Here is a 23,966-nt window from a genome sequence, read left to right as displayed (position 1 = left end):
GCGCGAACGGTTTTTGAAAGATTGGACTCCGGGCGCAACAGCTTCGCAGCCATTCAAAGGGAGAAGGATCCGAGGCGACGAAGTAGCGCCTTGTATCTTCAGTAAGCTAACGGTTCGTGTTTATCCGCTAAATTTAGCGGAGAAACATGAACAAAATTAGTTTCACTGCTAGATTTAGCGGGAAAATTGACGTCACGTGACATTCGTACTAATTTAATTTCTCGCTAAATTTACCGGGGCGGTTACACCGATTGTGACGCCGACATCGCTTAGCTCGGAAACGGGTACCTAAGAGCCGCGATCTAAAACCCATTATTTGATTAACTCGCTTTCCGATCGCACTTCGTCATATTGTCACACGTCAAACATACAACCTAATTTCATTTGTCTTTCAATCCTCCATATGCGCAATTCATTATTGGTTCAAATACCAGGAATAACTTTACGCTAAGGATGTTATCAATAGTTTACCAATTACATGAGACTCATGTAATATAGATCGATCAGCTAGTGCCTTAGCGAGTACATATGACCTATTGCTTGCACGACCGAAACGGGCCCATATATCATTATCAGGGCCCATATTTGCACCATATATGGCTATATATGGCCGTATTTACGCACTTATAGGGCCACATCTAGAAGTATTTGCAAACTGATATGATGAAATATGGCCGTATTTGCTCCGATATGTGGCGGAATATGGCCATATTTAACTGCTTATATGATCATAAATGGCCGTATATAAGATATATCAGGGCAATATCTGACATTTTCGTACGGGTACGCTCCATCGCAAGGAGAAAGCCGCGCGAAGAAGCGGCTCGGACTTTGCCATGGCGTCGCAACGTCACTCTCTACGCCACCTCCCACTGGCTTCTTTCTCCTGCGGCAAGAAACGGCGAGCCCTCAAGGTTGCACGGGCAGGTTGCCTTGACTGCACCGAGCGGCGATCCGCTGAGGGCGAAAACTAGTTTTGGCCTTCAGCCCGTGGCGGCCAGCGGCGCGCGGGAAGCCTCCACAACGCTTGTGAGGTCGGGCCTTTAGTCAGGTGCTCCCGAACCGTTTGAGACCGACAATTTCACTCTTGAGGTCGTCACTGCCTTTTAAGCTAATAAATAAAACATTCGCGTGGTGCACAAGTAATGTACGAACACATTTGGTAGAAACAAATCAATCTCGTAATTTTATTTTAAATCCGGTCTTAGAGCCCGAACCGGCTTCCTAAACGTCAAAAAAAAATACACAGAAATATAAAACAAGATATATATTTTATTTAAAGGTCTTACACCGGGTGTTTCAGAGAAGGTTTTAAAAAAAAATCACTAAACTAGGGTGATTGAGCAAAAAAGAAACTCTGTGCGGAAGAATCTGCCAGCCGCGACGGACATCAAAGAATGTAAGAACAGTCGAATTAGGTAGACATGTTATGCTTAAAAGTTTAGTGATTAAAAATAAACATCTTGCTTTAACAAGGAAGTTGTGAAGCATCATCGAATACTCCAAAATCAACTCATTTCAGAAATATTAAGGCAAATGACACGTTTTATAGCATTCCCCAAACAAAACCCCTTGGGACGCGTTTTTAGGTTTCCACTCCTTACCAGAGCGCATCTTTGCGCCCGCAGCCCCGCTTCCTGACGGCCGAAATGCAAAGCCACCGCCTCGCCTCATTTGTAAGACGGGTGGAAGTATGGCGCACGTGGCGTTGCACATCTCGGCCGCTGGGAGTCATGACTGCCGGCATAAAGATACGCTCCGATAGAAAACCGAATTCTGGAAAGCCGTCCAAATAGAGCGTTTTTTTTTTTTTTTTTTTGTAACGCCGGAAAATGTGAAAATGTTACGTCTGGCTTACTACATATTTATAAAATATGTTTATGTAGTGGTTTTTGATTATGCTTATCGAGATTCTTTTGAAAACCATGTTTATTTTTACTAATTAAATCACGTTATTACAAATAATTTGATTTATTAATTAGTATTTTTTTCATTCCTTTTCTTTTCTTCACAACCATCGTTTATGAGAGATTTCTTAAACCCTTCTCTGAAACATCCGGTATCTAGCGAATGAATTGATGTCTACAGGTAACTTGTAAACGAATGCACGAGTTGCTTTGCGTGAGGCTGGTTCTGCGGATATACTGCAGATATCACCGTTTTAATTAGGCGGTATATATTTTAAGGACTTGAATACGTATTTTTCTTTTTGTTAACTGAGAACGGTGCTCTTGAAGTGGCAATTGATTCGAGTGTTATTCAACCAGAGCTTACGCATATGTGCAATTTTTCCCAGCAATGCCCTTGGAGCATACAACGACCTCACCGAAGCCGATGGTATGAGCACATTTTCAGACTTCTGGAAGATGAACATCAGGCATTACGGACTGCTCAAGTTCCGAGTGCACGACGATCTTGTAACCAATAGGAATACCGTCCAGGACTACGATAATCTTTTGAAGGTAAGGCACAGCCTTCCTTTCTGGAAAAACATCTGAAATATATACTTTGTCGGATCTCAAATACACCAAATAATAAGAATGCAATATAAATGCGTGTATCATATTTGAAGGTTACCTACACAAATGCTCGGTTCTAGCTGCTGAAATTGGCTCTGAAATTAAATCCATATCACGAAGCCGGATACATTTACACCGTGAAAATGTGGCACGTTAGGAAAGTATCACAATAGCGCATTCCGAAAATCCCCAGTGCCTCTAAGCGCCTGTCTGACAACGTACGGCAATGCTATGTAAGGTCCTTGAAAGGGTAAAGTAATAAATAAACGCAGCAGGTAATGTCGCTTATTATTTGCGATTTCAGAACGCCAAAAGTACGGTTCGATAACAAAGCAGGGCATTTCCGTCTCTGTGACCTGCTCGCTTTGTTTTCTTTGAGTCCTGAACTCGCAGTGAACAGAGATAATGAAACGAACCACTTATAGGATGGACGGAGGCCGCGAGCTTAACCGAAAGTACATTGGAACGGCTGCACAATTCACACCACCATGTGCTCCAATGTGCGGTTGTCAAAAGGCATTGTGGGATTTTCAAAAAAGGTCTACACTCCGCCACGACTTTTCTTGTCATTTTTGCGGAGTGTAGGAGAGCCCGCGAACAGCTTGATTCTGCGCTCAAAATGGAAGAGGAAATGCGAGCCTCTACGTTCCTCTGCATTGCCACGAAAGGTTGTCGCGGAGTAGAGTGGAAACAGGAAACCAGCAAAATGAGTTGCCGTTCTTCCTTTCCAAAATTAGCCAGACACTAATTATACGTCTACAATACAAATAATGGTGACTTTCATTTTGACATACACCACTAAATTTTCGTTTGGAACAGGTCTTGACGTCCCTGGTAGGAATTTCAACCACAACATCTCCTCACGAATGTGAGGGTCGATGCCTGTTCGAATTTCAGCGCATCCGATGCCTACCTTCACACCCTTTGGCTTCGCCCCTATCTCAAGGAAATTAATTTTGGCTGCCTTCAGAGGAAATTATAAGTTCTGCGCCTCAGAGGCTTTGTTAACTGTTTTTTGTCGTTCCCGGTGCGGTACTGCTCAATACGGGAAAAATACTGTCGACTCGTTGGTTACATGCAAGCGCGCGCCCCGTGACTTACGTATGATCTTCTAAAACTACGTAAGTTTTCGGGGTTAGAGCGGTCAAGCGCGACTTAAAAACGACTATAGGTCACTGTTAAATGCGAGTACTTCTTCCGTCTGCCGCCCTTGCAAAGCGAACACAAGGAAAATGGCACTGACCCGTCTGCGCTCTCTTTTATTCCCTTATGAACACTACAATGCAATTATGACACCGCTAATTGCAAGCCCCCAAGTAAACACAAACAAACTGTTAGCTCATTGCTAAAGTGCCTAATACTATCACAATCACCATGAGTGTGAGCACCGCTCTGTGTCGCCTGCGGTAGTATCAGTGCCCCTGTCCACTGCTCCGTGAATTATAAGTTGAGACGCTTTGCAGACGAGACATATACACCCGTATTCTTCAGTCGCGAGTAGTGCCACTTTAACCACTGACTAGCGACGTCATCGACTAAAGTTATCACGTGGTGAGTAATAGCCATCGCCATGTGAGCGTTTGGTATTCACTGGTCGTGTTTAGGGCCTAGTCGCCTCGCGCGACTGAGAGGTCGACTAACAAATCTTAGTCATGGGCTAGCCCATACAAAATGTCCTATCGCCGGCTATAGAAAATTCTTTGTATGGTCGGCTTTAGCTATTTGGCCCATCTAGCTAAACAATTTTTCATCGCTGTCTTTAGCATATTTTATGGTCGCCTTTAAGGCCGGTTCACACATACAGCGGAGCGCTAAGTTAGCGCTACGTGAGCGCTCTAAGGAGCGCTCATGTGGCGCTTCCTGGCGCGTGATGTAGCGCTCTGTTAGCGCTTCAGAAGCGCTTTGTTAGCGCTCTGTTAGCGCTACAGAAGCGCTCTGTCGGCGCTCTCACGCCCCTTGTGCCGTGCTTGCTGCTGCGGAATGGCGCGTGCACGGCGATTTCGTGGTTGTTGTTTTTCCTTTGGCATTGAAAGAAGAGGAAGTAAAATTGCCGCTCTCCAAGCAAAGGGTCCGGCAGGCGACCCAGAGTCATGGACTCTGAGCGACTGATTGATTGGGTACGACCTCATAGCTTTCTATTCGATATGTGTGACGCTGATTTCAAGGACACGCAGGTTAAAATAATCGCCTTCGAAAGAGCTCTGTGTCTCGGTCCCTCAGCCTAGGAACAAGGTTCGCCGGGTACCCGTCGGTTACTCGGTGGCGAAAGATTTCGCACACCCAGAAGGCTCTTCTGGGAGTTAAGCCGCCCACACAGATATGCACTAATCGCGTATGTAAGAGCACTTGTCGCATTTCTATTTCAGCATCTCACATGTCCGCCATGGTACTGCTGATGCACACCCAACCACAGGAACCGAAACCGCAGTGCACCTGCTAATCCGCAGCACCGCGGTACAAGAAGCGCTAATGAGGCGCTAACAGGGCGCTACTGAAGCGCTAACAAGACGCTACTAGAGCGCTAACAAGGCGCTCACGCAGCGCTAACTTAGCGCTCCGCTGTATGTGTGAACAGGCCTTTATGGGCCTCTTTAGCTTTGTCTATGGCCCTATCGTTGTCCAGCTATCGCGCTCTTTAGCTTTTCTAATGGTTGGCTAAAGACGTCTATATGTCTTTTCCTATGGCTCTCCTGAGCCAGCAAACCCTAAAAAAAATTTACTTCAAGTTTTCTGACTTGTGAACGCTAAATGCTGTATGTAAATCTATGTATAGCTATACATACATCTATGAACACACAGAACACTTCCCCACACAGTAGCAACAACGCAGATCGACAAACGCTATGTTCGCACTAGCTGTATATATGGCAGTCTAATTTTTGAATTCGACTTTGCCGGGGACCCATCAATTGTCGGAAAAACACGGAGAGGTGGAGCAAATATTACTCGTACTTAATACATTTCTTGAATTGTCGCTAGGAATACCACATTTCTTAATTCAAAACCCTGAAAATAGCAAATATAGATTATTAGGCTAATTAACTAACATGTATTAATCATCTTTTTCATAAGTTTGATGAATCACGTTGACAATGCAGTGATAACATGTAGTACACTGGTACTGAAGATTGCAGTCAATCTATTGCTTGATGTTCGGTGCTAGTGTAAGTTATTTTCACTTTTGGGGGTAATAATTAATTTTAATTGTTGCACAAATATTTTAATGGATTTTTCAAACAAACAATTTTACTGGTTTTCACGACTCGTTTCAACAGAAGAGAACAAATCTTGGGTCATGGTTTTTCACCGGCCCGAAAGAAATTTAGTATTGAAATAGTTTTCTAATGTGGAGTGTTTTTACTAAAAAAGTAAGCGCCGGTAGTGATTTTCTGTAGGCGTGGGAAGAAAATTTATCGGTTCCTAGCCTTTAAACTCGGGGCCATACATTTTTCTATAGACAGATAAGGACAATTTATTGGTTTCCAGTCTTTAAACTCGGGGCAAAGGAGCTATTTATAGGCGGTGAAAAGAATATTTATGGGTTCGCGCGAACCAATAAATATTATATGGCCCCGTGTCTAAAGACCGCGCGGTCTTTAGACAAGGGGCCATATAATATTTTATAGGCGTCTAAGGAAATTTTATTGGTTCCCAGTATTTAGACTAAGGGTCATAAAGTCCCTATAGACGGCTAAACAATTTATTGGTTCCCAGCCTTTAGTCCTGTAGCCAAAGTATTTTCTATAAGCGAGTAAAGAAAACTTATTGGTTGCCGGTCTTTAGACACAGTGCCATAGGTTTCTCTATAGCCGGCTGTAGCTGTCTTTATGGATTTCTACGGCCGACCATCGAGGGCCATGAGGGTTGAAAGCCTGCTATATAATCTTCCATAGGCGACCATAGACCATTTTTGTATGGCAGGGCTAGTTTAGCAGGTGCTCAGCGGGTGACTAGTGGCTGAGCGCCATGGCCGACTAGTATCACGCTGACCGCCAGCGCTAACGAAGCACTCACTGCCTCGGAACGAAGGGAGACACACCTATAAAGAATTGGAGGAGCAAATATTTTGCAAATAACAAACTTCCGTGTTCCTCGCTAGCGTTTTTTTATTCATATTTTTGTTAAACTTTCTTTTGGAGAATAAGTGTCTTGTGATAACTTTTTTTTCTGATAAAAATTTAAATATCAGTTTTTATATGATAAAATATACATTTACAGAGTGGCATTAAAAGGGGTGCGGAAATGAAATTCCAGCGCTCATTTTTTAGCGTTAATGCGCTGCATGTTGCAGCATAAGCTCCAAAATACCAGTCTTTCAATGAAAGGAACAAGAAGACTAATTTTAAAGCTCATTAAACGATCTTTTAATGTGCACCTGGTGGATGCATGCGGAGCCTATTTGGGAGGTTATCTAGCAACACTGGGAAACATGCTACGTGGTCATGACGTAGCCAGTTCCATCGGAGCAGCGCCGCTCTTTGCAATTCAGCATTTTCCTAGATAACTTTCCACCTCAACCCACAAATCGCGCATTGTACCAAACAGTTAAAAAAAAAAAAACAGATCCTCATTTGTGTACCCGGACACAGCCTTTCTTCTTTAGAAGATTAGCCCGTCGCTCAAAATTTGGACGAAAGATGCTTTTTCCGCCCTGTTCAACCCTAGGCTGACATTGCTGCGTGCTACGTGCTCCTTGGGCAAGTTACACGCTCGTCACCTAACGGGAACTTCGAACGGCTCGGTTGTAACGCGTTGACGCTATTGACACCACCACAACGCTGACAACGTCACCAACGGCAAAGCTCATAACCACGCAAGCCTTGCTACGTCACGAACGCGGAGAATCTTTTTGTTTCTGTTTTTGTTTGCGCCGGATATCCCATGACGCATCGCGCCCTCCGTTCGCTTCTCTTCGAGCGCTTGCTCGAGTGCAGCGTTTGGAACAAAGCATATAGCCAGTCGTTCAAAATACAAACGTGGTATTATCATTTACGGTTATTATCCCTTATGCCTGACTCATTTCCGAACGAAATTTGAATATTTCGCTTTTCGTTTACGTACTCCTTTAAGATCATGTATACGTGACATATTTTTATGTCACTTCCGCCTTTTAGTTCTGACTAGAGAGTCACCCGCTCGCTTCGCGCTCGTGAATGCCGCTCGACTGGTCCATTCTTAGCCGCTGATATTTTCTCTTGGTTCGCAACTACTTAATTGCGATACTAACTTTAAAACAGCTCCAGTTAGTCACGACTGTTGAATACGGTTGAGTGGGTCTCCAGCGATCGTGTCCCCATTCTGCAGTTCCGGGTCGTGTGCTAGCGAAGAACGGTCGGCGGAACCGCAAAACTGTTCACCAGTGAACAAGAGCATTTTTAGCTAAGAATATGCGCAAGCAAAAATAACTTACGAAGGTTTCGGAACAATGCTAAAACTGCCTAATATTCACTTCTAGTGAGTTTTGCGAGAGCGAAGGATCGCAAATCCGCACTCGCAAGAAGTCAGCGCAGTTCAAGCGCAGCTCATATTACGCTCCTGGAACCGTAAAAGCAACATGGCACAGCATTAATCAATTGCAGACTTTCCCACAGTGACGTCAATGTCACTCTGAGTCTTATCGGGTGATGACCGATCAACCACCTCGAAGCTCGAACGGATATTACAAATGTTTGCCCCGTCACGCACGCGTAAAATGGCGCAAGTGTGTAAGACAAATTGACCCCCCCCCCCCCCCCCCCCGTTAGTGATGATGCCACAACATGGCGCTGCGCTGCAAACAAACCGTTGCTCTGCTGGCTGGAAGCAGAAGTGTGCCGGGCGGGAGCGAAGGGCTGCACAGAGTGGCGATGAAAACGACCCGTCTGTTCTTCTCGTCTGCAGACCTCAGTGACCCGAGGGGTGGCGAAGATTTAAATCGCGACACACGCGCTGCCTGCAGCGCGTGTTTTGAAAGGTCACAGAGTTCCTTTATATTTTGACGCATGTTGCTGTAACTACATGAATTTCGCCCGTTTCGGACGTTAAATGAACCGTGCACCGAAATTCTGCGATGAAAATTCCACGAAAAAATATTTCGAGACCGCCAGGAGCGCTGCTGTCGGCAGGCGTGTTAAGCGGGGTTTGCCATTTGCACAGCATCAGCCGGGGGATCACGTGACACTCCAGTGATGCCACCCCTCTACATCCCGTATCTCTACCGGTCGGGGTCACGTGACATTTCCTTTCTTCGCGTTTTGTCGGGTGGTGTTATTTGGGTTCGTCGATCATCTAGCTGGCCGCTCCGCGAACGGGTAGGCAAGGCTGCCGCGAACCGGCGTTTGTGGGTGGTTCGCAGTTGGTCGTCTGCGAGCAATGATCTCTGTTTATTTGCTGGATCGGGTTAGACCAGCTCGCCCATGGACGGAGATGCGGCCACGGTCGGCCATCTTTTTCGTAGAGTTATATTATCTCTACCCATCGTAATAATATGGCGGACGCCGCTATTGCGGCAGGCTGTCCTAAAATAGCCTTGGATCTACTACAGAGTACCTTGGGTCATAATTTATGGTTGACAGAAGTGGTTCGGCGAAGCAGATTCTTGAAAACCGGTGTGAACGGTAGCCTTATCTTTGAGAACCCAAGGAAAGTTCTAGGAAAGCGCAGCACTAGGGTAAAGCAGCGCAGCTTGCATGGCAAGCAGATGCAGTACCGGCGTCTGCTTTCGAGGTTTTTTTTTTTTTTTTTATGCGACTTTCAATGCGTGCTGTGCTGCTTTTTCCCGGTGCTGCGATTTCGTGAAACTTTAACCGGGTCCTCGAAGATCGCGCTACCATTCACGCCGGGTTTAAACAATATGTATTGTCAAACAATTTAAAACAAGAATGAAATATAACCCACGGCTATTTTTGCCACAACGCTGTCTGCCATGAATGGATGATAGTGGCTGCACTAGCTGTACATTGACTAGAGGTAATATGACTCTACCGAAAAGATGACCGTTAGTGGCCGCATTCGCGGAGCGGGCAAACGCGATCCAGCAAATAGACATAGAGATCAGAGTTTGCGAGAGTCTCAGCATTCCCGCCTGCTTTCCTCCTCGCCACGCGAAAACACAGCGCATGCGCACTTGCGTCCGATCTCCGCTGGTGGCGTCCGCCATTCAACAGACCCTTTGCTCAATCCCCTAAGCGCCTTAGTCTGCACTCGAGAAATTGTGTTAACGGTGGTCCTTCAGCTCTTTAATGATCGGTGCTTTCGACTTATCCGGCGGTTACACAGTTTCGAGTGTAATCCAGAGTCACATTGAACAAGCATCATGCAGAATACAAGGAACTGTCTTGTCCCTTTTAAAATTTCTCGTAGCTGTTTGCGTTTTTGATACTGTTCATTTAACCCACCCTTTAATCTTGTTCTGAGGAAACAAAAGAGAACTAATTATGTCTAGGCTAGAAACTAGAGGAAAGATACCTTAGTAGCAAAGGGGAATATAAGACTATTGGGAAGGGGGATGACACAAGTTTTTGGAAAAGAAGAAAACGAAACAAAATACAGAATAACGGGCAAAGGCTGTCAGGTTTAATTCCCATCATTGAAGTTCATCAGGTAGATAACAAAAATTAAATAAACGAGATTATATCTTGGCTTATATTTAGTAGATGCATTTTAACCTACGAATAATTGAGGACTTACGTCAGTGAATAGAATTTACATCAAGTGGCCTCGGACGAAGGCAGTATTATGCGGATGTTTTAGCATCTACTAATTAAAAGACATCGTTTACTATAGGTATGATACATAGGCAAAATGCTAAGAGTATAATTATTCGTCCTTATGTTCCTATGTGGTGTAGAAATTGAGAGACCTCCAGGAAGTGAATAGAGCCGGGGACGCCAAGAAATTTGGATACATCATCCTCGGCGTTGGCCTCTTTGCCCCCAGGAGCGGCAAAGTCTATAACTACCTGGAAGAACTTCTTCGGTACGTTCTTAGATTGCAGGTAAAAAAAAACAACAACACATACACTAAAAGGCCTTAAACGTAACGCAAACGGAAGGAAGAAGTGACTTTTCGCGAATTTGCCATGCTCCCAACAAAGGACTGGATCTGTTTTAAGCTGAATATCCAGGTAATCTATGTAACCGTCCTTCGGCCTTTCAAGCATATCATTAATTCAGAAGCTATCTCAAACACTGACTTCTCTAGAGATTATGTCAGAGACACGTCTGTAGAACATTCGCTAGACCATTCGAGCACCGCGGCGGCAACGGCAGTGGTGTATCCATACTTGTTAGAGAGTCCTGCAGATAGAAAGCCACCGTTTTCTGCAAGGATTCATTTTTATCTACGACCTTCAGAGAGGGAAGGGGTAGATCGAATTCGTGGTATTTCACAAAAAGCTGAATGCCAAACCACGTGAGACCCCGTTAAGTTTTGTAGCTGCCCCCACAATATCGGTGTCCATCATAATTTGATAGAATTTCCCATTTGGATTGTTTCAAACGGCCGTCGAACGCCTTGAGCAAACTCCCCAAAACCCATGTATTATTCCTTCCGATGCTCCAGTTTTGGCAATACAGCGAACAGTCTGCCTTATTGGTTTATAAAGTACCAGCTATTTCTCTTCAACATCACTTTTAAGCGCCGTGGTTCTAGTGAAATTTCAGTGGTCGCTTCTGTACGAGGCATATACGAAATCCGACGTATTTTTTATTGATGACGAAAGTAGCGTGGGTTTATTTCTGCTGGGTGGGACTGGTGACATCACGCCACATGAATCGCAAAAGCAATATTCCTCCAGGAGGGTGTGATGTTTACTTTGTTAAAATAGGTTATGTTTGTATAGACACATGGACGGTATAAAGGTTTACAATATTCCTCAGTGCAGATAGTGGAGACGACAGAACCGGGACATAATTTTTTCCGAGGGTAGATCTAAAGTTTTAAAGCTATAAATACCACATCGTAATTTCTGATTTCTAATGCAAACCCATCCGTCAGCATTGAAGAAGAGTTGAAGCTCTCACCAATAAAAACAGTCCAAATTTAGTCACAGAAAGAGTTCACGGTTTGCCACTCACTCTAAAATTAATAAGAGTGTCAAGTTGCTTTTCTTTAAGTGTAATTAGCATGTCCCAGAATCCACCCCTTTTGCTAGAGTAAGCGTCAAACTTCAAAACAGAGTAACTGGAAGTCAACCTTTCGGTATGAGGGTTACTCTTGTCTAGATTAGGAATTACTCTTCGCAGGAGGAGTACCGTTAACGCTTACAAAGCAATAGCCATTACTCTTACAGTTCGTGTTGTACGCATGCTGAAAGCGAGTGATGGCAACACTGGGTTAGTCTACGTTAGCGACCCTTGCCAAGAGTTAAAGTGACTTTCATATCATGTGTTAATTTCACTCTTGATGAGAGTAACCTTCAACTCTTTTATGAGGGTTGCGTAAACTCCGAAAAGTAGGGTTATATGTAATATATATTAACTGTCGTAGCAACTCTGCTGAAGTTCAACCGACCACTTTTACGTGCTGTTGAAATATTTCATATAAAGTGTTCAATCTATTGTAGAATAACTGCAATTAAGTTACTTTCTTGTGTATTGTAACTCTACTGGACGTTTATCAGTCCTAAAATACTGAAAGTTTATCAGTTTATCAGTCCTTGCCCAGAAGAGTCGCATTCACCTCCTGTAGTGTAATAATTTGGAATAAATATTTTCATGAGATGAATGGTAGTCTAAGCTTCTGAAAGTCATTTAAGCATTTTCCACTGCAAAAAAAAAATAAAAAACATTTGTGTCGAAACAGATGAAACGACCTGAATGCAACAGAAGAGCGGCAAGCGTTCCTTAAAATGGTGCCTACAATTGCATACGAAAGCTCACGTTGCTCCTTGTGAAAGGTCAAGGTGTGACAAATAATGGTAAAGTCATGGAGTTTTTTATACAAATTAATTTTAATTACAAAGAAAATAATTGTCAAATCCGACTTTCTGACCATATCGAGAAAAGGCAGCATGCTTTCATTCATTCTTTCATTTGCTTATTTTTTGTGCTCGTGAAGAGCCTGACGCCTTGGTAATGAGGCACAACAAAATGTTCATAGGTCAGTGACAAACGACTTATAAGGTAGGAAATTTGGTTTAAAAACATCAATATTTGCACTCCTGAGGGAATTGTTGTAGTGTGGAATACGGGTCATGTGACTGGTTTGGTTGACGTGATTACCATGGAAAGTCGGGGAAACCCGCAAAACTCGACTCGGAACGTGAATATTAATAGCAGATGTGAGATCTGGACACTCAATTAATCCATGAATGCATTTGTATAGGAAAACAAGATGGCGCTGACGCCGTCTGGAACTCAAAGTAGGGCATTTGCTTCGTTCCATCAGTCTTGCCAAAAAATAATAAACAGTACAAACAATGTAACGATCGTAAACAATTCGACAAAACGCTTTCGAACATTTTCAATCATCTCTTGGCTCGTAAACTAATACAATTCCAGACTACAGACGAAAACTCCAACATGGTCCGGATTAACGAGAAATACAACCGTAGATAGATAGATAGATATGAAACTTTATTAGGCCCAAAGAATATGAGCAGGGGGCCTCAGTCCAGGCCCCCTCTGGTGGCGTACTCCAGAAAGGACTGGATGTACGCAGCCAGGTAAATTTGGTCCGATAATGTGGTGGCCGTAGTCAGCCACTCGGGGTTGGGAAGGAATGACAGGGAGGTGGGGTTAAGGAGGGATGGAGGCGGGGGACGGCAGATTTATAGGATGTTATGGGTATTTGGGCGGTCGTCACAGTGGATGCAGGGAGAGAATCCTCAGGAAGTAGACCTCGTAGAAGGTGGATGCTGGCTGGGGTGGGAAGAGTGTCACTTTGGGCGTTGCGCAGGATGGTGCCTTGGTGGCGTGTGAGGTGAGTGTGAAGGGGAGGGGGGGGGGAGACTCCACGGGCTCGTCTATATCACTCGAGGGAAGGTAAGGCCACGGGAAACATCTGGGCAGATCTGGGGATGTCGGGTGCCCGGTGAAGCGTTTCGCGGGCGAGCAAGTGTGCTTTCTCGTTGCCCGGTATGCCCCAATGACCTGGGATCCTAGCAACCTCAACGGGTAATAGTAGGTCGCGTTCTAATTGTTCTGCGATGGCAAGTGGGAGCGAGTTGTGTATGAGTCGCCGGCAGGCGGCCATAGAGTCGGTAAAGATGGTGGGAATAGACGAGGTAAAAGAGCCTGAGGAGGTATATGTGATAGCCGCTGCAATGGCGTGTAGTTCCGCCAAGGATGGGTCCATGGGAGGAAGAACGGCGGTGTGTTTTGTAGTGAAATGATGATCTGTGACCGCTATGGCCGTGCGAGTATCAGTCGTACTGGCATCTGTGTAGAGGTATGTGCGATGAGGAGTGCGGGCGGTGTAATGTGTGAAAAAAGCAATACGTTGAGCGCGTCGCGCTAAATTCAGCATCGGGTGCATGTGTCGAGGGAGTGGTGCTATGATAAGATGTGAACGGGTGGTGGTGGGGAGAGCTGCTGCTTTTGGAGGAAGTGAGGATGGGACATTATGGCCCAGTTGAGTGAGTATGTGTCTTCCCTGGGGGGTGAGAAGGAGTCGGATTTCCTGACGGCGTTTGTGAATAGCAACGAGCTCATCCACGGTATTGTGATAGCCCATATAGAGGAGGCGGTGGGTGGTAGTGGTGATGGGTAGGCCCATGGCGAGCTTGATGCCTTTACAAATGAGAGCATCCAGTTTCATTTTTTGTCTGCGTGAGTTTAGTGTACGGGAGGTGGTAGCGGAGGCGGGATATCAGTAAGGCGTCACAGAGCCTCCCCACGCTCTTTTCTTTAAGTCCGCGAGAGGAAGTGGAGACGCGGCGGAGCAGGTTCAGAACCTGTTCGCCTTGTTTGAGGAGATGATTACCCGTGGTTGAGCCACCGCCATCACGCTAGATGTGGAGTCCTAAAAGGCGGATGCTGTTAGGCTGTGGGATAGGGATGCCGTTTTGTTCAAGGTGAATCTGTGGCGGTTCCCAGCGGGGATTGTGAACTAGAAGGAGTTCCGATTTAGAAGGAGCACATTGTAGGCCTATGTGGTTCGCGGCTTGTTGGATTCTGTTGAAAGCATGTTGTTATGTGTCCTACTGAGCCCCGATTTATCCAGAGGGTGATATCGTCGGCGTATATAGTGTAGTGTTTGTCTGGTATGGGAGCCAGCGCTCGATGTATATGGCACCTGGCGAGATTGAAAAGAGTAGGTGAGAGTACTGAGCCTTGTGGAATGCCGCGTTGGGGATGGTCGAATGCAGTGGATGTGATTCCACCTAAACTGAGGGAGTATGTGCGTCCGCGCATGAAGCATCGGACGTAATTGTAGAGCCTGGTGCCGCAATTGGTTGCCTGGAGCTCTTCTAGCACACTGTCGTGATGGACGTTGCCGAAAGGCGTGTGGAGGTCGATTGCGAGAATTGTCTTCAATTGGAATGTGCTAAGAGTGGAGAATACTTCTTCCTGGAGTTGGAGGAGAGCGTCCTGAGTCGAGATGTGTTTCGGGTAGGCAATGAGGGAGTGTGAAAGGTGTTGTGTATTGTCTAAGTAAGTCTGGAGTCGGCGAAGGATGACTCTCTCCATAAGTTTTCCCGCACGGTGGTGGAGGTGAGTGATATAGGACGAAGGTTTTCTATATCATGTGGTTTGCCCGGTTTGGGGATGAAGCTGATCATGGCCGTCTTCCACTCGTTTGGGAGTAAGCCAGAGCACCAGGACTCATTCATGAGTGCGAGTAGGTGCTCGTAATCCTGATCTGTGAGGTTGCGCAGCTGCTGCGGTGTAATTCTGTCGGGTCCCGGAGCCCTGTTGAATCGGGTTTCCGCTACTGCCTGTTTGAGTTCGGCGAGTGTGATGTCCTCCGACAAGGAGTGGTCGTCAGGTTTGCGCCCGGCGTAGTGGTTGTACGCGGGCTGCATCGGAGTGGTGATGTACTCCTCACGGAGAGCCTGAACAAGCTGATCGGGTGCTGTATATTTATCGAGGAGTTTGTGTAGGAAAGTTCGTGCGGCCGTCTTGGACTGAGATGGATTAACTAGACTGCGGACGAGACGCCACGCTGAGGCAAGATTCAGGATATTCCTAAGTCTGTCACAGGTGCTGTACCACTGCTCTTCCGTAAGAGAGTCCGAGATAGCGGCTATTTCGTCATTGAGAAGGGAGATGCGTTTGCGTAGGCGGCGGTTGCGCTTGTTGCGCTTCTACCTTCGAATGAGGCTATGACGAGCTTCCCACAGATGGCAAAGGTGAGCGTCCGCCGCCGGTGCATCGTCTGGTTGTTGTAATTTCTTAGAGTGAAGCTAAGCGGCGATGATGAATATGTCGCATCCACATGTGGTAGTCGGCGAATGGGGAGGAATCATGCGGGTCGGTGTCCTCACGAAATTTCCTCTAGTCAGTGAGCGATTGGGGGCGCTTGGATCGTTTGTAGTTGGCTGCGTGAAGGTCGATCTTGATCAGGATGTGATCACTAGTGAGCGTGTCGTGCGTGTTGGTCCTCGTGGCCTTCGTCGAACCTTTTAGAAGGGTGAGATCGGGAGTAGTGTCCCGTTCCACTGAATTTTCGTGGCGGGTAGGTGAGTCGGGATCATTAAGGGGAGAGAGGTGGTGCCTCTGAATTATGGCTAAGAGTTTGTTACCCTTGAGAGAGTTCTTGTTGTAATCCCAGGCCGTGTGGGGCGCATTGAAGTCGCCTGCAATAAGGTGCGTAAAAAGTCGTGCGGGGCGGAGGCGCGCTGTCGATTCAAGAAACTGCACCGACTGCTTCGGGGGGCCGTAGGTATTTGTTACATAGACGCTGTGGGCCGAATATTTACCGAAGGGATGAGAGGGGGAGAGTTTAATTGTGTGGCTATATGGCGTATCTTGGATGGCGGTGATTGCAAGGTCTTTTCTGGTTAGAGGGAGGAGAGTGCGTTCAGTGTCAGGTGTGGTATGAGCATTGTACCCAGGAATAGATAAGATGGAGCCAGATTCTTGAATGAGGATGATATCTGGTTTATCCGGTTGAAGGACGATGTACTGCGTGAGGAGGCCGCGCCTGCGGGCGAGACCCCTGCAGTTCCACTGCCAGATGTGGAGAGTATCACTCATGTGATAGGCTTACCGGCAGTGTCACCGGTAGGGGGTAGGGTGTGGGGCGAGCACTTCCTGAAGGTTTGCGAGCACGTGTGAGGTCTGATTCCTCCAACTTAATTAATCAAAGGGAAAGGGACTGGACTTCTGCGGCGAGGGAGGCCATGGTGGAGTGCAGTGTGTCGATCGCTTGGTTGATTGTGCGTGCTGGTTGTGCCTCAAGCGTTTCTTCTATTTTGGTAGTGAGTGAGGCAATGGTGGTGTTAAGGGTTGTAGTGATGGCTACGAGCTTTGTTTCGAAGCGGGTTTTCATTGCGGTGATGGCACCATGAATGTGCGCGTCGATAGCATCAACGGTGAGGGCGCGGGGTGTTTTTTTTGGGAAGGGGGGGGGGGGGTGAGACAGCGGAGGGAGTAGAAAGATCATCTCTAAAGTGAGGCTATTTGCAGGGAGGAGTGTCAGGGTCTTCCTTGGTGTCCGTTTCGAGAGCGAAGGTTACAGGCGGGTCTGACGGGGATGTGCGGGGTGAGGGTAGGGGATGAGGTGTGTGTGGGGCAAGGGTTTTGGTGAGATCTAGGCGATAGTTTCGTGCGTTTTGTTTAGTCGAGGTGCGAAGAAAAGGGGGGGGGGGGTAGGATGAGGGATGGTGGTTGATTTAACGGTGGGTGGTTGGTGGCTGACGGCGGGTCTGGAGGGCTGCTGCTGCTTCGTTTGGCGTTGCGATCAGCTGTCCTGGAATTGTTGCGACCTCGAGTGAATTTGTTCACCAGCTTGTTCGTTGCAGAAGGTGCTGCCAAAATCTGAGGAGTTTGTTGGTGAGGGAGAGTAGGGGAATTGCTGCCAGGAACAGGATTATCCGACGGGGCTGCGCGTAGGCTGAGTCGTTTGAGGTAAGCGGCCTTGCGGAGGGCCAGGTCGGCCGTTTGACGAACTTCGCATTTGAAATCGTCGGCGGCGTGATCTTTGCTGCAATTCGGACATCCAGGCTTGCAGTTATGAAGAGTTTGCGGGTCCAGGATATCGGTGCCACAGATGTTGCAGCGAGGAAGGTGACTTCGTGGACAAACGTCTTGTCGATGGCCGATGGCCAGGAACGTTTTATAGAACTGCGCTTTTGGGCGGTGGGGTGTGCAGCGCTGTGCCCCGTGCTTGTAATAGACAGCACGTGGGACGTAGGAGCCGCCAAAGGTGATTAGGGCTCTGCTGGTTTTGCTCATCATGCGGGCCGAGAGGATGTCGCAGGTTTCGGTCTCAAGGTTTTTAAAGAGCTCCTCCGGGGAAGTATGGGGCTCTACTTGGTGTATGACGCCTTTGCAGGAGTCGTTCGGTGGCAGTTCGTATATCTGGATAGTGTGATGTTTATCAGAAATGGTGAGGGAATCGACAGCAAGGAGCTTGGGTATGGTGTGAGAGTCTGTTATACTGAGAGTGGCGAGATTTTTCGGAGCTTGAATTGTAACAATAAGGGGACGGGTCTCACTATCCGTAAGGCGAGCCATGGTGCTCAGAGCAGAATGAAGGATTTGGGGCCATAGCTTGGCGAGATTGAGATCAGGGGAAGGGCGCAGAAGGAGAAGGAATTCTGCAGGTTTACTGATTTTCGATAAACGTTGGATTGCAGTCGTCCACCCGTCGGCGTCCGTAATGTAGCGGCGAGCCATGCTTGGAGGCAGGAGGGTACGCCGCCGAGCCGCGGCGTAGGCCGATGTTGGTGGCGGCTGGAAGTGAAGCCGTCCCGCAGCCCGAAGCGGCGTTAGGCTTACCGGCTGGTTTCCGAGTTGCAGCACAGAAAGCGCTGGTATAATTCAGATCGGTGGTCTGTTAAAGGTCAAACCTGGCCTGGAGAGTCACGGGGCGCTTGGACGCAGGATTCGAGGGGTGGTTCAAAGACACCCGTCGAAAATCAAGGTGCAGGTCCAATTTTGAAAGGAACGAGGCGAGTCGTGTCAGGCGAGCCATCGACGACGACGACGACGACATTACAGGTTGATCTGGAGAACTCACGCGTGATTCTGGAAATTACTCCCAGCTTACGCAAAGAGTCATTTGTAAGGTTGCTAACATGTACAGTAAAGTGTAACGAAAAATCTATGTATACACAAAGATAACGCGCGCACTCAACTCTTCGCAGGGGATCATTGCCAATCTGTAACAAAAGTTTATTTTTTCTACCTTTCTACAAAAAGACAAAATAACGGTTTTAGAAGAATTGAGCGTTAGCATGTTCTGACGACACCAATTGCACACACGCGTAACATCCTCCATAAGTTTTTCACAGTCTTCTAAGGATATGATCTGCCTAAGCAACTTGACATAATCTGTATATTGCAAGATGTGCGAATTGTGAACAATTGAGCTCAAATCATTAAGAAAAACATTGAAAAAGCTAGGCCCAAATATGGAACCTTAAGGCAGACCCAAAGAAGAAACATAAGGCCTGGAGTGATGTCCAAGAACACGAACAAAATTGTGTCTATTAGATACATATATTAGAAATAGGGAGCAAAGTGAGGTACTCACGCCGTAGGAGTCTAGTTTGTGTAGAAGGAGCGAATGGTCTACTAAATCAAACGCCTTAAAAATGTCAAAATATGCAACGTCTACCTGTCCATGTTGGCACACAGTAGGCGAAACAAAATTTAAAAAAAACAGCAGATTTGTTTCAACGACCTTCCACGGATAAAGCCGTGTTGTGAAGGGCTTATCGTATGCTTAAAAAAAGTTTAAAATGCGCTCAAATAAAACAATTTCATAGATCTTAGCAAAGGGAGATAGCAACGACACAGGCTTGTAATTTTTTACATCATCCGTTCTGTCATTCTTATGTACTGGCACAGTAATAGAGTTCTTCCACAGGGAAGGAAATGTAAGGCTCTGCAACGACAAGTTAAAAATATGCGTTAAGACGGGCGCAAAAATAGAGGAGCATCCTTAACAATGGAACTTGGAATGCCGTCAAATGCAACTGATAACTTTCTCTTCAGTTTCCTGATAGCAAATTCAATATCAGTGATTTCAACAGATGAAATTGACAGGTGATCACTGGCATTATCACTGACGCCGTACGCAGACAGTCCAGTTTGGCCGCAAGGATAAACCGAAGAAAAATAACGCGCGAATGTATTTGGTACATCTTCAGGCTCAGACAGCACTTTACCAAAAAAGTCAGCTATGTTTAGTGATAAAAAAAGTTGTAGTTGTGCGATCCTTTACATATCGCCAGAAAAGCATTGGGTCACGATTTAAGCTGCGTTCTACTGACACACAGTGTAATATTTTATCGCGCTTCAACAGTGTCTTACCTAGCGCACGCGACTCAGAAAATTTTAGATACCAAAAAGTGGAATTCGCGACCATATATTTCTTATGACAGTGCAAGTTTTGTCTTGGAACTGATCTAAGCCCCTTGGAGTACCAGTGTGGATAACGACTTGTGTAAGGACGCTTTCTGGACGCGAACCTTTCAAGTGCATATAGGATATAGTTTGTAAACACTTCAACGACACGATTTACTTCGGTAATACTATATAAGAAAGCGCAATCTATATTATCTAAATTTAGATAAAGGCCAAAGTAATCGCCTCTTGAGGAAGCAAGCGACTCGCGGTTTTTGTGCTTTACTTTCCCCATTGAAACTGATGAATGCATTAAATCAACATTGCAACGGATCTTCCACTTTTGTGCAGTAAAAGCTGATACCCAGAACAATGAAAGAATGATCACTGCACTGCTTGCTATGGCTGTCACCTTAAATAAAAACTCCTCCTGCTCCACAGCGGTGATGTATTCAGAGCCCGAGACCTTTTCCTTGATGCGCGTCACTTCAAGAAAGTGTATTGTCAGCATGTATTCGTGTAAACGGCAGAATAATTTTCGTGTATTGTTGTTAGCGACTCTTCTCAACCTGAAAGTAGATAGAATACAAATAGTATTAGAATAGGCCGGACAAACAACAGCTACTCGGGAAATAAATGACTTCATTTGGGGTAAAAGTTAAGGTTCAGTGGCTGCTGTGGCCTCCCAGAGAGATGCGACAAATCAAAAGAAAGGCTGTCATACCCTACTTTACTATGGCTCTTCACTTAAAATTGTTATTTTTGTAAATTTTTGTATATGTCTGTCTGGTCACCCAGGCACAACTGGAAACAACGCACAAATAACAAAGACGAGGAAGATGTAGCCGAGACAAGCACGGGACCTCAACTGAATAATTAATAAAAGAAAAAAAAAAAACATCCAACTAACAATCTATAAGGTGTCCCAAGTCATTAGGCTCGATCTAAAGTAGACCGTAAAAATCGACACCTGCAGGTAGCAACCTCAACTTTTCGTCAAAGGCGTATTTCACAAATCGTTTCGTTCTTGTAAAATTACAACACTCAGACGCAATTCCGCTGGCAGCAAAAGCGCCGTCGTCATGAAAACGTGTCTATTTTTTATTAAAGTTTCGCTCCTTTTCTGTAAACCATAGGGCCAAAAAACCTAGCCAGGGTGAACGTCGGGTGGCGGCGCAGACGACCGAATAAGAGTAGAGGGCGTTGGGAGCAGCGTCTGAAGGTTTAGCCGACCAGCGAAAGGAAGCTTACGACACGCAGACGCAATTCCGCTGGCAGCAAAAGCGCCGTCGTCATGAAAACGGGTCCTTTTTTTTTTCTCCTTTAAGTTTCGCTTTCACTGTCCGCATTTACTATGTAACTAAATGTATATTACAAAAATATTATATTCATGTTAATAAAGCACGATGGTCGCGAGAAGTCTTGATAAGGAGGTAGCGTCGTCTATCAATACGGGCGCCATACCCGCCCAGCAACTCGACTTGGTCGTCTGCGTCGCCACCCGCCGTTGACAGTGGCAAGTATCTTCGCCCTATTTTGTACAGAAGGAGGACGACCTTTTGTAAATGTACAAAAAAAAACGACTTGTAAACTACACTTTTGGTGAAAAGTTTAGATCGCTACGTGAAGGCCTCGATTTTACGGTCCATTTTAGGCCGAGCCTGGTGACTTTGGACACCCTATATATTTCTGCGAATGGCGACGTGACAAAACAAGAAATAATGAAAAAAACTGAAACGTTTATTGGGGTAAACTTGGGCCCAAAATAAAAAAAAAAAGACGATAGCAACGGAGCGTCGCGGGCGCCAATTCAGCGGAACAGCAGAGACGAAAGCTGGGGCTAGATTGACCGCGGCTCGCCATGCGGAACCCCTTCATGTACACGCGTCGGCTTTTTGAGCAATCGGCGTAGAAGGATCGGCGACTTGAACATACAAACCTCGAACAAGCAACAGGGCTCTCAAATTGATCAGATGGTTAAACTGATAGAATAAATAAAATACGCGTAACTCCCAGGAATTGAACCCTGGACCGCCGCGCGAAAGTAAAGCGCGGTAACCACTTGGCCATGCGCGCGCTCGCCCGCCGACGCGCGTGGCAATATCACTATCGCGTTGACACGTGCCTATAAAAAAGTCACTTAATACTTGTGTAAACAAACCGAATTTTGACTGACGCATGTTCAATCTACAAGATAATGTAATAATGTTTTAGATAGGAGGCGCAAGATGCGTCAGTTAAACTTCAGTTGGTTTACATAGGAAAAAGGGGACTTTTTTGAGGACTCGATAGTGTTGTGGATTGCTAATATGATGTTTTTTCTTTTATTAAATAGTGAGTTAAAGTCGAGCTCGTGTCCCTTCTGCACCTTCCTCATTTTGTCCTGTGTGCGCTGTTTCGAGTTCCGTCATGAAGAAACGCGCCCGCATTGCCACTTTATTTCACCCCTTGCATTGACCATATCTTAAGTTTCATCTACAGCTGAAGGAAACAGTGATGTTCAAATCCTATACTACACTCTAAGAAATGCATGCTCGTCTGCTTACCCCCAAAATACTCGAATGGGCAATGTCTGCGATCTGTGAAATCGGCTCAGCTAATTATGATGCGGAACAAGCCTTTAAACCTAAAAATAAAATCTGGGCTGTGACATTACGTAATGCAAAGCGCCATGCTTGCATTGCGTAATACCACAGCGCAAACTTCATTTCGAGCTCTAAACAGATGTCCCGCCTCGTCATTCGATGAGCTGATTTTGTAGATCGTGGAGTGTGGCTCTTCGACTCTTTGAGTGTTTTCCGGGTAAGTAGACGGACAGGCATCTCTTATAATGTATAGTCAGTGACAGGTTCAGACGTCAGGGGAAGCTCCCTCCTCCCCTCCCTTTTCACTTTGGCAGAGCAAACAGCTGGAAAGGAGGCAACCTCCTCTCCATTGTTAACTCTGCTAAAGTGGAAAGCCATTAAAGGTGCTTCCCCCGAGCTCAATTGGTCACCGACTTTTCACACAGAGAATTATCCGCTTGCATGTCCACAACACTCGACACAGCGGACACCAACCAGGCATAGCGTCTACATCGTACTAATTTTTATGAAAGAAATATATTCAGTAACCGACAGGTGTGCAAGTAAATGAAACAGGGACTTGGTAAGTTCTATATACAATTGTGAACCACATTACTTTAAATAATATGGCAATAGAACCTTCCACTCAATTTGTGAGTTACGAAATATCTAAAAAAATACCTGTTAGATAACTTTTACTTGCTTATCAAATCACAGACAAGATACAAAAACGTGTATGCATATAGGATGAGTACCGTATGACTATTGCAATGCAACATGCATTATTAAACTAGTAACGTTCAAGATCACCCTCGATGGGCTCTCAAAATCAGTTGGCAGTACCTGGTATAAGCACCGCACTTCTCACCCTACAAGTACAGTCAAATTTACAGCACCAAGCACTTTGGTAACATAACAATGCTCGCAGATCCGACGTAGCATATTCTCAGGAATGACAAGGGATAGGGCGGCGAATAACTGAGTATTCTCAACGTTGAATAGGATGAACTTGTGCCCAAAAGTAAAAAGGAAACAAGGTAACAGCTAAGCGTCGCGGGCGTCCCAGTCGGCGCAAGAGCAGAGTCGAACGCAGGGGCAAGGCTGACTCGAAAAGGTCGCGGGCGGCGTGTTATCTAGAGTGCGTCACTATCTCGAAGATTCGCCGAAGAAGGTTCGAGCGTTGCGCGCTCGAGTCAAGAACGAACAAACACTTTTTACAACAGCAAAAGCAGGAATAAATGATAGAAGTTATGTCCGGAGCAAGAATAAACGGGAACCTTTCAGAAGTTCATGACGTCGCGTTGCGTTCTCGGCCCTCCGCGCTGCATTATCCCCCCCCCCCCCTCCCCCATTTAAAAGCGCATCGTCCCGATGCAGCACAAACGGAAACACAAATCCAAAACAAAAGTACCGTAGAGTCGCGAGCCACAGTTCACATTTCACAA

At 45.9% G+C, this 23,966-nt stretch overlaps 1 protein-coding gene across 1 annotated transcript in view; it reads left to right on the top strand.

Moving 5' to 3' along the window:
* The window catches only part of LOC115318135, a 34,475-nt gene extending 22,602 nt beyond the window's left edge, over positions 1-11,873 (top strand). The window contains exons 3-5 of the mRNA XM_029977850.2: positions 2,297-2,462; positions 10,348-10,475; positions 11,744-11,873. Of these exons, the coding sequence (XP_029833710.2) occupies positions 2,297-2,462; positions 10,348-10,475; positions 11,744-11,873 (424 nt within the window). The remainder of the gene's footprint in view (positions 1-2,296; positions 2,463-10,347; positions 10,476-11,743) is intronic.
* Positions 11,874-23,966: the final 12,093 nt, after the last annotated feature.

This window comes from Ixodes scapularis, unplaced genomic scaffold, assembly GCF_016920785.2.
Source record: "Ixodes scapularis isolate PalLabHiFi unplaced genomic scaffold, ASM1692078v2 PGA_scaffold1__304_contigs__length_218370807, whole genome shotgun sequence".
In the NCBI taxonomy this organism is placed as follows: Eukaryota; Metazoa; Arthropoda; class Arachnida; order Ixodida; family Ixodidae; genus Ixodes; species Ixodes scapularis.
Note: the sequence above shows the minus strand (reverse complement) of the source record. Positions and strands in the feature narration are given on the sequence as shown.